This window comes from Gopherus evgoodei, chromosome 9, assembly GCF_007399415.2.
Source record: "Gopherus evgoodei ecotype Sinaloan lineage chromosome 9, rGopEvg1_v1.p, whole genome shotgun sequence".
In the NCBI taxonomy this organism is placed as follows: domain Eukaryota; kingdom Metazoa; phylum Chordata; order Testudines; family Testudinidae; genus Gopherus; species Gopherus evgoodei.
In genome coordinates, this window is record NC_044330.1 from 25588156 (window position 1) to 25602343 (window position 14188).

The 14188-nt window shown below is 45.2% G+C and overlaps 1 protein-coding gene across 1 annotated transcript in view; it reads left to right on the top strand.

Moving 5' to 3' along the window:
• Positions 1-14188, top strand: part of PLCH1 (phospholipase C eta 1) — a 196146-nt gene that overhangs the window by 98263 nt on the left and 83695 nt on the right. The window contains exon 4 of the mRNA XM_030575977.1: positions 13334-13480. Coding sequence (XP_030431837.1) covers positions 13334-13480 — 147 coding nt within the window. The remainder of the gene's footprint in view (positions 1-13333; positions 13481-14188) is intronic.

Below are 14188 nucleotides of genomic sequence, written 5' to 3' on the forward strand. Positions count from 1 at the left end.
TGGATTAGATTCTTTATGGGTCTAATTTAGTTCTGAAATCTCTCTGGAAATATGACTGTTTACCATGGCTCTCAATTGGAAGAGTGATATTGTACAACCGTTAAGGCAGTGGTAACCTTGAAGATGAACTACAAAGCAAAAAACAATGTTGTCTCATCTCTGCACCCTTTTTCTACCTTTTTGATGTATAACGTCCTCAAAACTTTTTTCTGTTCGTTTTTCATTAGGACATTAGGTCCTCACTGGTGTAACAAATAGTTTTTTAAACTGATATATCAACCTTTGGAAAAGGCAGTGTGGACAGTTGTATTTCAGTCCAAGCTTGTCTTGTTGTGATTAGGTAAGCCTGCTCCTAGGTTAAAGCTAAACTGCAATAAGCCACTTGAAATCAGAGCGTCAGCACAGTCTTTTGCACTGATTAAATTATTTCTGTTTAAATTCACACCTTAAGTTACAGTGATGCAACTTTCTCAAGCAAATAAACCCTAAGAGGGAATCGCCACCTGTGCAAAATTCTGTGTGTACATTTAGTAGGCATGAACCTGAGCTCAGACAATCTTGAACACTGGGGAAGATTGGATCTGAATTCAATTCCAAAGAGTGAGTTCAGGCCCATCACTGGTGTAGAGAGAATCAGACCTCAAGGATGGTCCTTTGCTTAATAATTGCCTAATCATTTATGCAAAACAAATGTATTATTTTTTAGTATACAGTGGCCTATTCCTGTTACAGATCATGTCTCCCCTTTATTGATTTGTCTCTTCTTCCAGCTTCTAAGGGCTTGTCTGCACAGGAAAGTTGTACCAGTACAAGGAAGGATGTGAATTAAACCACTATAGTTATACCTGTATAACTCCCTAGGTGGACACTCTTAGGCCTGGTCTACAGTGGGGGCGAGGGGGTCAATGTAAGATACGCAACTTCAGCTACAGGAAAAGCACAACTGAAGTCGACATATCTTATTTTGATTTACCTCCTGTCCTCATGGCGCAGGATCGATGACCGCGGCTCCCCCGTCGACTCCAGTTCTGCCGCTCGCCTTGGTGGAGTCGATCAGAGTGCGTTTGGGGATCGATATATCGCGTCTAGATGAGACGCGATATATCGGTCCCCGATAGATCGATCGCTACCTGCTGATCCGGCGGGTAGTCTGGATGTACCCTTATTAAGGTAGAAAATGACCCTTTTCCAGTTTAGCTTATGTTGCTTTGGAAGTGGAAGCCACTTTTATTCCAGAGGGAGTGATCAGAGGTATCTGCAGCATGCATAGACATACCTGAGCTAGCTTTGATCTAGCTAGCTTGAGTAACAATAGCAGTGAAACAGCAGGGTTGGCAGCAAGGGCTAAAGGTGAAGTATGTAACCAAGGTCTGGACGCATTTGTACTCCAACAGCTAACCTGTGCTGCTGCCCACGCTGCCACAACTTCACTGCTATTGTTTTCAAGCTAGCTAAATCAAAGCTCGCTTGTATGTCTATATGTTCTGCACTCACAGACCTGATTGCAGTGTAGGCATACCCTGCAAAAGTGTCTACATAGGTTAACTACACTGGTATATTTATATAGGTATAACTCTAAAAATCTCCCATGTCGGAAAGCCTTAAGGTAATAGGGTTTGGAGTTCAAAATCTGAATGTAGGGTACTGTGTTGTTTACCGTTCACGAGACTTGTCTCCCAGAAGAGAAGGGAAAATAAATGTTTTTAAAAGTGGAGCCCACTGCCAGCATGCTTCTGCATTTCTGTGCGGCTCACACCGAGTCCCCTCCTCCACCAAGACAGTACAGTCAACAGAAACATACTACTTCAGATTCAGCTCTTAAACAGGAAAATTATCATGGGGTCTGACACTGGACTCACGAGCAAAGGACTTTGTATGTGGGAGCAGTGGGAAAGCTGGGGAGGATGGACTTTTCACTTCTATGCTAGAAGTACAACCTGGGACACCATCCTGACCATGGTCAGGTGATATTTGCTTTGGGAAGGTGTCACTCACCACACTGGCGCCTCCTGATGGCCGTTTCAGGAATTAGCTGTGGTCAGCAGGTGTGCCCTCTGGTGGGGATGGTTCTCCCATCCTCATCTCTGCCTGCAGACTCACCGCAGTTCCAGTCTCACTGCCTCTGCTTCGTGGCACAGCCCTCCGGCTGTGTCACAATCTGGGCTCCCCTCTTCCAGGGGACTCCTTCCGCACCAGTCTAGCCGCTCTTTGCAGCAGCTTGGCAGTCCATAGCCTGGCCATTTCTTCAGTGGCAAGTGGGGGGAGAAAACCAGGCCCGCCCACTTCTCTGGGACCCAGCCCAGGCACCCAGTAAACAACAGCTTCTCACTGCCCCTCCTTTCTTTTTCCACCAGTCTGTCTCAACCCCCTGGGCCATTTCCCCACAGCCCCAGCACCTTTGGCTTCTGCCTCTGGCTCCTTCACCCTCTTTTCAGGGCCTTGGGCCTGCAACCCCTAGCAGCCCTGTTTATGATGCTCGTCTCTGTAGCCCTCTAGGAAGCCAGTCCCCTCCCTTGGGCTTCCTGCAGCACGCTCGCTTGTTCTGGCTTGCAGCTTCCTTTTATAGGGGCCATCTGGGCCCTGATTAGCTCATCCAGCCACCATCCTAATTGGCTGCAGCCACTTTTCCTTTCAGCACTGTTTCCTTTCAGCACTCCAGGCTAGGTTTTAACCTTATGAGAGCCAGTCCAGGGCAGATGCCCTGTCACAGAAGGAGCAATGAACTTGTCCACCTTTACTCATGAATTTGTGACCATGTGGATCTGTGCTGTGGGGACACACAGGCCACATTTACACCTTTGTGCTGAGTTGCAAATCCCCACCTTGGAGAACTTGGGTGTGCCAATGTGTTATGGAATCTTCCTTCTTGGTAGGGTGACCAGATGTCCCGATTTTATAGGGACAGTCCCGATTTTTGGGTCTTTTTCTTATATAGGCTCCTATTACCCCCCATCCCCTTCCAGATTTTTCACACTTGCTGTCTGGTCACCCTGCTTCCTGGCGTCTCCGCTGCCACTGGAAAACCACAACTTGTAAGCTGCTTTAAGCCCGTCCTTAGGTTCTTAGGACATTTCACGATTTGACTCACAGATAAAAGAAATCGCTAATGTCGCAGGAAGAGGAGCAGAAGTGTGCATTAATCCTTGCTGCTGTATTGAGAATGTTGGAGCAAGAAGTGGAAGAAGGAGGATAGAGGGAGCAGTAAGGAGGGAAGCTCAGGTGCAGCTCTGGAACCAAGCAGACTGTAGAAGGAAGCAAGTTCCTAGAGGTCGCTGGAAGATGAAGCTAGAGTGCTTTAACTATGAGGAAAAGGAGACGCTTGGTTTAATTATAGATGAGGGAGCAAAGTGATTTAAGAAGATGATAATGTAGTCAGAGCAAGCAGAGAGGAAGGCAGTCTTGATCACTGCATTATACAAGCTGAGGAAGGGAGGCATGAGAACAGGGTAGAAAAGAGGAGGCTATGGTTATCAAGCCAAAAAATCATCGCTGTAGAAATAGCCATGATGCTTGGCTGGAGAAGTAGATGAAAACTATCAGAGCAGGTGCTAGAGTTTTGGCAGTAAGAATAGAGGAGAAAGGATGAAATTTAGAACTATTATAAAGAGAAAAGTGACAGTGTCTAATAAGGGTAAGTGTGTAAGGGGAAAAGGAAAGATTACATGGTCATAATTCCACTCAGGGTTCTAGTGGGACCAAGAACCAGAAGAGGTAAGCTAGAAGGGTTTGTGTGCCCATTAGAACACAATCCTGGAGCTATTGCTTTGTCACTGAAAATTTGCGGTTAGATTCAATTTTTTTATGTACCATCACCACCACCTCTACTGCTAATATTGTGAATGATAACATGGATCTGAAAATAAAATCTAATTTACAGAAAATGTTTGTGGAACAACAGTAAATTAAAATATATTTTCCTTCACTATACTGTTGTTTTATTAACTTTTCCCTCTCCTCATTTGTTGTGAAGTCAAAAGTGCTTGACATTTTGACAGCTGAATTTTATTGTTCTGTGGGGAGAAGCTAGCCAGAAAAAAATTCATATTCAGCCCTGTGTTTCACTGCCTTTGAATGGCACCCTCCTTTCTCTTTTAGGCCATTGTTATTCCTGTCAGAGGATTCCCATTGCTGACAGATACACTGTCATCCACATGAATTGCAGAGGCCCAGTGAGGTCACATCTGTGAATTCCAAGAAATCTTTTTCCAAATTGCACTTTTCATAGACAGCATTAAAACCCTGTACTGGATAATGCACACATTTGTTTGTTTCTAGGAGAGGAAACTATGCAACCTTGCAGAATGGAGACTACAAGAGTTAGAATGGGTCCTTTTTATTCTTCACCCAGGGCAGCAGATGTGTAGGTAGAGTACATTGTAGAGTACTCCAGTCAAAAAAGTGGAAGGTGAGGAGATGATTGATTAATGTACATAAAACTGAATTAATATACATGAATCCGAATGAGGAAACTCCAAATAATTTCTTCTCTTTTCCAAAGTCCTTTGTTGAATTTTACATTGATGCTATAGACAAGTCAGCTAGATTGCTAAAATGTCAGTGTTCCCTCTATCTGTCTAGAATTGAAAAGACAAGAGACAACAGGTGGATTTGGAGAGGGGGAGTACAAGGAAACAATTTCCTCTATCCCTCCATTACCACTCAGGGTACGTTTACACTACAGGATAATTCCGATTTTACATAAACCGGTTTTATAAAACAGATTGTATAAAGTCGAGTGCACGCGGCCACACTAAGCACATTATTTCGGCGGTGTGCATCCATGGTCCGAGGCTAGCGTCGATTTCCGGAGCGTTGCACTGTGGGTAGCTATTCTGTAGCTATCCCATAGTTCCCGTAATCTCCCCTGCCCCTTAGAATTCTGGGTTGAGAGCCCAGTGGCTGATGGGGCAAAAATCATTGTCGCGGATGGTTCTGGGTAAATGTCGTCAGTCATTCCTTCCTCCGGGAAAGCAACGGCAGACAATCATTTCGCGCCCTTTTTCCCTGGATTGTCCTGGCAGATGCCATAGCATGGCAACCATGGAGCCCGTTCAGCTTTTTTTTTTTTTGCAGTCACCATATGTATACTGGATGCCGCGGACAGAGGCGATACTCCAGCGCTACACAGCAGCATTCATTTGCTTTTGCATGATAGCAGAGATGGTTACCAGTCGTTCTGTACCGTCTGCTGCCAGGGTAATTTGGCAATGAGATGACGGTTATCTGTGCTGTCTGCTGCTATCATGGGTGCCCCTGGCTGAGGTCGGCCGGGGGCGCAAAAGCAAAACTAGGAATGACTCCCCGAGTCAATCCCTCCTTTATGGTTTCTAAAAATAGAGTCAGTCCTGCCTAGAATTTGGGGCAAGTGTATAGAGAAACAGTGTATCAGAGAGTACAGCTGCTCCATGTCAGATCCCGCAGAAATGATGAGCTACATGCCATTCACGGGGGGTGCCCCTGCAACAACCCCACCCGTTGCTTCCCTCCTCTCCCAACCTTCCTGGGCTACTGTGGCAGTGTCCCCCCCATTTGTGTCATGAAGTTATAAAGAATGTAGGAATAAGAAACAGTGACTTGTTAGTGAGATAAAATGAGGGGGAGGCAGCCTCCCGGTGCTATGACAGTCCAGGCAGGGCATTAAGCAGTGCGGAGGGGAGGAGCCCAGCATGCCGCTGCTATGATAGTCCAGGCAGTACAAAATCTTTTCTTTACATAGGAAAGGGAGGGGGCTGATGGAGCTCAGCCCCCAGTTGCTATGATGAGGACGGTTACCAGCCGTTCTGTCCCATCTACTGGGAATGACCAGGAATCATTCCTATTTTTACCCAGGCGCCCCCAGCCGACCTCACCTGAGGCAAGCCAGGAGCACGCATGGCCTGATGGTGACGACGGATATCAGTCATATTGTACCATCTGTCACCAGGGAGGGGAGAGGAGTGGATACTGCTCTTCACTGCTGCAGCATCGAATCTACCAGCAGCATTCAGTAGACATAGGGTGACATTGAAAAAAGTCAAGAAACGATTTCTTTCCCTTTTCTTTCACGTGGGGGGGGGAGGGAGTAAATTGACGAGCTATTCCCTGAACCACGCCGGACAATGTGTTTGACCCTACAGGCATTGGGAGCTCAGCCAAGAATGCAAATACTTTTCGGAGACTGCTGGGGACTGTGGGATAGCTGGAGTCCTCAGTTCCCCTTCCCTCCCTCCATGAGCGTCCGTTTGAGTCTCTGGCTTCCCGTTATGCTTGTCACGCAGCACGGTGTAGCCTGTAGATTTTTTTTTCAAATGCTTTGGCATTTCGTCTTCTGCAATGGAGCTCAGGTAGAACAGATTTGTTTCCCCATACAGCGATCAGATTCAGTATCTCCCGTACCGTCCATGCTGGAGCTCTTTTTGGATTTGGGACTGCATTGCCACCCGTGCTGATCAGAGCTCCACGCTGGGCAAACAGGAAATGAAAATCAAAATTTCGCGGGGCTTTTCCTGTTTACCTGGCCACTGCATCCGAGCTGAGATTGCTGTCCAGAATGGTATACCGCCCGGAGGCCAATACCATCGATTTGCGGCCACACTAACCCTAATCCGATATGGTAATACCGATTTTAGCGCTACTCCTCTCGTTGGGGAGGAGTACAGAAACCTATATAAAAAGCCCTTTATATCGATATAAAGGGCCTCGTAGTGTGGACGGGTACAGCGTTAAATCGGTTTAACGCTGCTAAAATCGGTTTAAACACGTAGTGTAGACCAGGCCTCAGTCTTATCTGAAATGAATTTCAGCAAGCCAGCCCCCATGGAGGTCCCATTCTCAACCGGATACTGCTGTCTCAAGATTCATAATAATATCATGACATAACTGAGTGTCATTGGCTCACTGTACTTCATACTTTAAACCTACTCTAACTGGAAGGGCATAGAGCTGACGTACCCATCTCTGTTCCACCACGCCTCATGGCCCCTGATGTAGGTGGCTGGGAGGAAGGGAGCGAGGCTAGAGCATTAGCATGCTGCTGTCTTGGGGGCATATCCAGCCAGAATCATCCAGGATCGTGGAGCCACAAATGGATCTTTGTGGTCTCTCCTGCATAGTTACTCTCAGTGCACATTGGGAGAAGCAGATGACAGAGCCCAAAGTGCCAGGCAGTGGAAAATCAGACCCCATGTTTCTGGTAGTTTTTCCTTAGACTGAGGGTTTGAGATTCCTGGTTTGAGATTTCTGGTTTGAGATTCCAGTGCCTGATGGGGCAAAAACAGTGTTGCGGGTGATTGTGGGTACATGCTGTCAGGCCCCCCTCTCTCTCTCCATCCCTCCCTCCGTGAAAGCAATGGCAGACAATCATTTTGCGCCTTTTTTTCTGGTTTACCTGTGCAGACGCCATACTGCGGCAAGCCTGGAACCCGCACAGCTGACCCGTCACCTTAAGTCTCCTGGGTGCTAGCAGACGTGGGACTGCATTGCTGCACAGCAGCAGTTCATTGCCTTTTGGCAGCAGACGGTGCATTATGACTGGTAGCTGTTGTTATCGTATTCCTGGATGCTCTTTTAACCGACCTCAGTGAGGTCAGTCGGGGCGCCTGGGCAGACATGGGAGTGACTCACTAGGTCATTCCCATCTTCTGCTGAGCGGTCAGGAGATGATGATGGCTAGCAGTCATTATAATGCAGCATCTTCTGTGAGCACCCAGGAGATGACGATGGCTAGCAGTCGAACTGCACTGTCTGCTGCCACCCTAAAGATGTAAAAGATAGATGGAGTGGATCAAAACAAGAAATAGACCCGATTTGTTTTGTATTCATTTGCTTCCTCCCTCCCTCCCTCTGTGAAATCAACGGCCTGCTAAACCCAAGGTTTTGAGTTCAATCCTTGAGGGGGCCATTCTGTATGATAGTTGTTTGTGTTTCTCCCTGTTGCAAATCCACCCCCTTTGTGGACTTTAATTCCCTGTAAGCCGTGTCGTCAGTCGCCCCTCCCTCTGTCAGAGTAGACAATCATTTCATGCCTTTTTTTAGTCCAGACGCCATAGCACTGGGATCATGGAGCCTGCTCAGATCACTGTAGCAATTCTGAGCACTGTAAATACCACATGCATTATCCTGGAGTATATGCAGAACCAGAGCCTACCAAAGCAAAGCCAGGCGAGGAGGCGATGGCAGCGTGGTGACGAGAGTGATAGACATGGACATAGACTTCTCGCAAAGTATGGGCCCCTGCAGTGTGTGCATCATGGTGTTAATGGAGCAGGTTCATGCTATGGAACGCCGCTTCTGGGCCCAGGAAACAAGCACAGACTGGTGGGACTGCATAGTGTTGCAGGTCTGGGACGATTCCCAGTGACTGTGAAACTTTTGCATGCATAAGGGCACTTTCATGGAACTTTGTGACTTGCTTTCCCCTGCCCTGAAGCACCAGAATACCAAGATGAGAGCAGCCCTCACAGTTCACAAGTGAGTGGCGATGGCCCTGTGGAAGCCTGCAACGCCAGACAGCTACCATTCAGTCGGGCATCAATTTGGAGTGTGCAAATCTACTGTGAGGGCTGCTGTGATCCAAGTAGTCAAGGCAATCAAAGAGCTGCTGATATCAAGGGTAGTGACTCTGGGAAATGTGCAGGTCATAGTGGATGGCTTTGCTGCAATGGGATTCCCTAATTGTGGTGGGACGATAGACGGAACCAATATCTCGCACCAAGCCCGCGAGTACATAAACCGCAAGGGGTACTTTTCAATGCTGCTGCAAGCACTGGTGAATCACAAGGGACGTTTCACAAACATCAGCATGGGATGGCCAGGAAAAGTACATGACACTCGCGTCTTCAGGAACTCTGGTCTGTTTCAAAAGCTTCAGGAAGGGACTTTCTTCCCAGATTAGAAAATAACTGTTGGGGATGTTGAAATGCCTAGTTATCCTTGGGGACCCAGCCTACCCCTTAATGCCTTGGCTCATGAAGCCATACACAGGAAGCCTGGACAGTAGTCAGGAGTGGTTCAACTATAGGCTGAGCAAGTGCAGAATGATGGTAGAATGTGCATTTGGACATTTAAAAGCTCACTGGCGCAGTTTACTGACTCGGATAGACCTCAGCGAAACCAATATTCCCATTGTTATTAGTGCTTGCTGTGTGCCCCACAATATCTGTGAGAGTAAGGGGGAGACATTTATGGTGGGATGGGGGTTGAGGCAAATCACCTTGCCACTGATTATGCTCAGCCAGACACCAGCGGTTAGAAGAGTACAGGAGAGTGTGGTGCGCATCAGAGAAGCTTTGAAAACCAGTTTCATGACTGGCCAGGCTACGGTGTGAAAGTTCTGTTTGTTTCTCCTTGATGAACCCCTCCCCCCCTTGGTTCACTCTACTTCCCTGTAAGCGAGCTACCCTCCCATCCCCCCCTTTGATCACTGCTTGCAGAGGCAATAGAGTCATTGTTGCTTCACATTCATGCATTCTTTATTAATTCATCACACAAATAGGGAGATAACTGCCAAGGTATCCCAGGAGGGGTGAGGGAGGAGGGAAGTACCGGGTGGGGTTGGGGAGGAGGGAAGGACAAGGCCATATTGCACTTTAAAACTTTAAAACTTATTGAAGGCCAGCCTTCTGTTGCTTGGGCAATCCTCTGGGGTGGAGTGGCTGGGTGGCCACCCCAGTGTTCTTTGGCATCTGGGTGCGGAGGCAATGGAACTTGAGGAGGAGGGCTGTTGGTTTCACAGGGGCTGTAGTGGTGTTCTGTGCTCCTTTCCTGCAGCTCAACCATACACTGGAGCATATGAGTTTGATCTTCCAGCAGCCTGAGCATTGACTCTTGCCTTGTGTCAGCAAGCTGACGCCACCTGGCATCTTCAGCCCGCCACTTACTCTCTTCAGCCCACCACCTTTCTTCGCGTTCATATTATGCTTTCCTACACTCTGACATTGTCTGCCTCCACGCATTCTGCTGTGCTCTGTCAGTGTGGCAGGACAGCAGGAGCTCAGAGAACATTTCATCCCAAATGCATTTTTTTTCGCCTTCTAATTTTCACTAGCCTCTGCAAAGGAGAAACATTTGTAGCTGGTGGAAAAGGGAGAGTGATAGTTAAAAAGACACATTTTAGAGAAAAATGGGTAGACTCTTTCACGTTAAACCTTGCTGTTCACATTACACAGCACATGTGCTTTCGTTACAAGGTTGCATGTTGCCTTTTGTATTGAGGGCCTGCCGGTTTTGTGTGAGAGATCACTCATGCTTCACCCCTCCCCTCACCACGTGGCTAACAGCAGGGAACATTTCTGTTCAGCCACAGCCAAACAGCCGAGCAGGAACGGGCAGTTCTGAATATCCCGTTAATAAAAGCACCCTATTTCAACCAGGTGATCGTGAATGATATCACTCTCCTGAGGATAACACAGTGAGATAAAGAACGTATGTTGTTTGAATGCCAGCAAACACCGGAACCATACGCTGCCATGGTTTGTTATGCAGTGATTCCCAACTACGTGCTACTGGCCTGGTGTGTTTAAAGTGTCCTACTATTGTGGATGGAATAAGGCCGCCCTCCCCAGAAACCTTTTGCAAAGGCTTTGGGAGTACATCCTGGAGAGCTTTATGGAGATGTCCCTGGAGGATTTCCGCTCCATCCCCATACACATTAACAGACTTTTCCAGTAGCTGTACTGGCTACGAATGCCACGGCAAATTAATCTTTAAACACACTTGCTTTTAAACCATCTATAATATTTACAAAGGTATACTCACCAGAGGTCCCTTCTCCACCTTCAGGGTCTGGTAGCACGCCTTGGGTGGGTTTGGGGGTTACTGGCTCCAGGTCCAGGGTAAAAAACATATCTTGGCTGTTGGTGAAACCGATTTCTCCACTTCCTTGCTGTGAGCTATCTTCAATCTCTTCATCATCATCTTCCTCGTCCCCAAAACCCACTTCCGTGATGCGTGATTCTCCATTGATGGAGTCAAAGCACAGGGTTGGGGTAGTAGTGGCTGCACCCCCAGCATGGCATGCTGCTCATCATAGAAGTGGCATGTTTGGGGCTCTGATCTGGAGCAGCCGTTTGCCTCTCTGTTTTTTGGTAGGCTTGCCGTAGCTCCTTAATTTTCACTTGGCACTCCTGTGCTTCCGTTATGAACTCTGTCCTTCATGCCCTTTGAGACTTTTTCTAATTTTTGGCATTTTGTTTACTGGAACGGAGTTCATCTAGCACAGATTTGTCTCCCCATATGGCGAGCAGATCCCATACCTCCCATTCGGTCCATGCTAGAGCTTGCGATCCTGGGACTCCATCATGGTCACCTCCACTGATGAGATCTGCACTCACCTGCACCTTGCCACACTGGCCAAACAGGAAATGAGATTCAAAAGTTTGCGGGCCTTTTCCTGTCCTCCTGGCCAGTGCATCTGAGTTGAGAGCACTGTCCAGAGCGGTCACAATGGAGCACTCTGGAATAGCTCCCGGAGGTCAATACTGTCGAATTGCATCCACACTACCCCAAATTCAACCTGGCAAGGCCAATTTCAGCACTAATCCCCTTGTCGGAGGTGGAGTAAAGAAATCGATTTAAAGAGCCCTTTAAGTCGAAAAAAAGGGCTTCTTCATGTGGACGGGTCCAGGCTTAAATTGAGGTAACGCTGCTAAATTGGGCCTAAAATCGTAGTGTAGACCAAGCCTGAGACTTCTTTAATTTGCTCTGGGTATGAAACTGTCCGCTGGTGTTAGAAGAGCACAAAGGAGTTGTAAAGCCAGCTTGCATCCCATACTTTGGATCCTGTGCTGAGCACAGCTCATCTGGAGCTGAGAATCAGGTCCTACGTCCTGTGCTGTTTTGTGAGTAGATTGTGCTACTTTGTCTTCTGCTTCTTGGGTAAATATCCAAGTTAATGCAGTGGGAACTTGTTGAAAGAAAAATGACTTGTTTGTAATGTTCCGTTTTCAGAAAGGCTTTCCATTAGCATAATCGAAGCAGCATTTCAGAAAATAATGGGATCCCATTAGTGCTCATTTGTGATTACAAAGATAAGGAAGAGGCATGCTTGGAATTTATTGTCTTGCAGAAAAACAAAAAAAATGGTTTGTATGAGACACTTGAAGATGATTTTTTGCAGTAGTCACATATACAATTTCAATGAGACATTGTGTCCAACTCTGCCTTTTTTTGTGTAATATTTTTTAAGTGCAGACTTGTGTGCTGTAGTGGTCAGGTATTTTGTGACATTTGTGCCCTGACACAAGAATATTGGTTTGATGGATGAATACTGGTAGCTGACTCAGTTTGAAAAGCAAATAAGGATAATCCTACAATGTTTGATGGGTTCTTTGGGTTGCTATGGATTGATTAATTGTAGAGATGAAACACTTGTAGTATAGCTGAAATGTCCCTGTTTTCATGGAGAAACAATGGCAGGGTAATGAAAAAGTGTAAAAGAGCTTTGGGACCTGATTCTCATCTCACTGGAGTAGTGTGAATTGTTAGTAACTCCACAATTACTACACAGTTATACAGGAGTAAAACTGCTTTAAGATCAGAATCAGGTCTTTAATGTAACAAAATATCAACAATTCAAGTTTACAGATCAAATTACAGGTAGCAGTATCTTGGTAGTGTATGTTTTACATTTGGATATTTGCTGCTTCCTTTTTAAAATATACAACCATCCTCCCACTCTGTTAAAATAAAATATGCACATATGCATAATCATGACATGGTGATTCCCTCCATAGTACGAAATACTACAGCTTGTCTTTTGCAATGCTGTTATGAATATATTCATTGTTGGTGTCAACAGATAATATTCCAACCTTAATTTTTGATAAATCCCAACCTAAAAATATTAGTGCTGAATGAGTATAACCTATTGAACTGCTATTTTATATCATGTCTGTATGCTAGGATTTTATCTGACTGGAATTACAGATATGAAAGCAATAAGATGTCTTTGGTGCTCATTGTTTCTGGACTTGAAAACCTGTACATGACATTTGGATTTCTGGTGATGAAAGCAGTCTCCCAAGTATTTAAAGAAGCTAAACATTATTCTTTCTTTGAACAGGAATACATGGCTCTCTTGTAGAACCAAATACCATCTATCTATATATTAATAATTATTTTGTATTCTAAAGTGATAGATTCAGTTCTCATGCTTGTATTTGATCAGATTTTACAAATCCTTCTAAAAACTACTCCATTTCCAATTTTATTTTCTTAGATTAATGTTTAATTCCTGTCATACAAAGTGCAAATCAAAGGTTTTACATGGTAGCTAGATATTTAAAAGTTGGTAAGTCCTTTTTACTAGTGTGACAAAATAGACCTTTAGTTGAATTTGTTCTAATCTTCTTTTCAGTTGAAAGATGTATGAGTGTAATGCAGTCTGGGACTCAGATGATTAAGCTGAAGAGTGGAACAAAAGGGCTAGTACGTCTCTTTTACCTGGATGAACACAGGACTTGCATCAGATGGAGACCGTCCAGAAAAAGTGAAAAGGCTAAAAGTAAATTCTCTTAATATTCCTTTTAATTGCTTGAACAATTGTGCACCAGAATATGAATTCACATGGTTTATAGAGAAAAACTGTACTTTGCAGTGTGTATCTTTCAGTTTATAAACTCTTTATTAGTGATACTTGTAAATGTGATATACTTGTATACTTATTGACCATTTTTGCATGATAAGTACATTGTGAAAGGCACTATGTTATTGCCAGAAAACAATAACTTATTTCTGTTAATATTAGCAATTTAGTAGCATGTCGGCATGCATGCACTGTACAGTACAAAGGCTAGTCTAACCATGTATTAATATTTTCCAACAAATTACATTATAGGATAGACCTGGCATAAAGTGACCAGGAGGAGAAGACTGTTGGCCTTAGTTACATTGTCCTCATATGGGAAGATAAGAACCTACAAGTAAATACATCTTCTAAAATAGTCCAGATACTAGCTTACATCTATATAATATCTTATACCCTGATCCAACTCCAGATTTAAAAGAAAAGTGACCAGAAATGTTAAGCTAATTTATAGAAATCCTTATTCTTATTAACACATTTAGTGAATAGCACATTTATTTAGAGCCAGATTCCACCTAGACCTTATGCTGGTGCACACTGTGAGGAGAAGGTATAAGTAGGGTGACCAGATGCCCCAATTTTATAGGGAGAGTCCCAATTTTGGGGTCGTTTTCTTATATAGGCTCC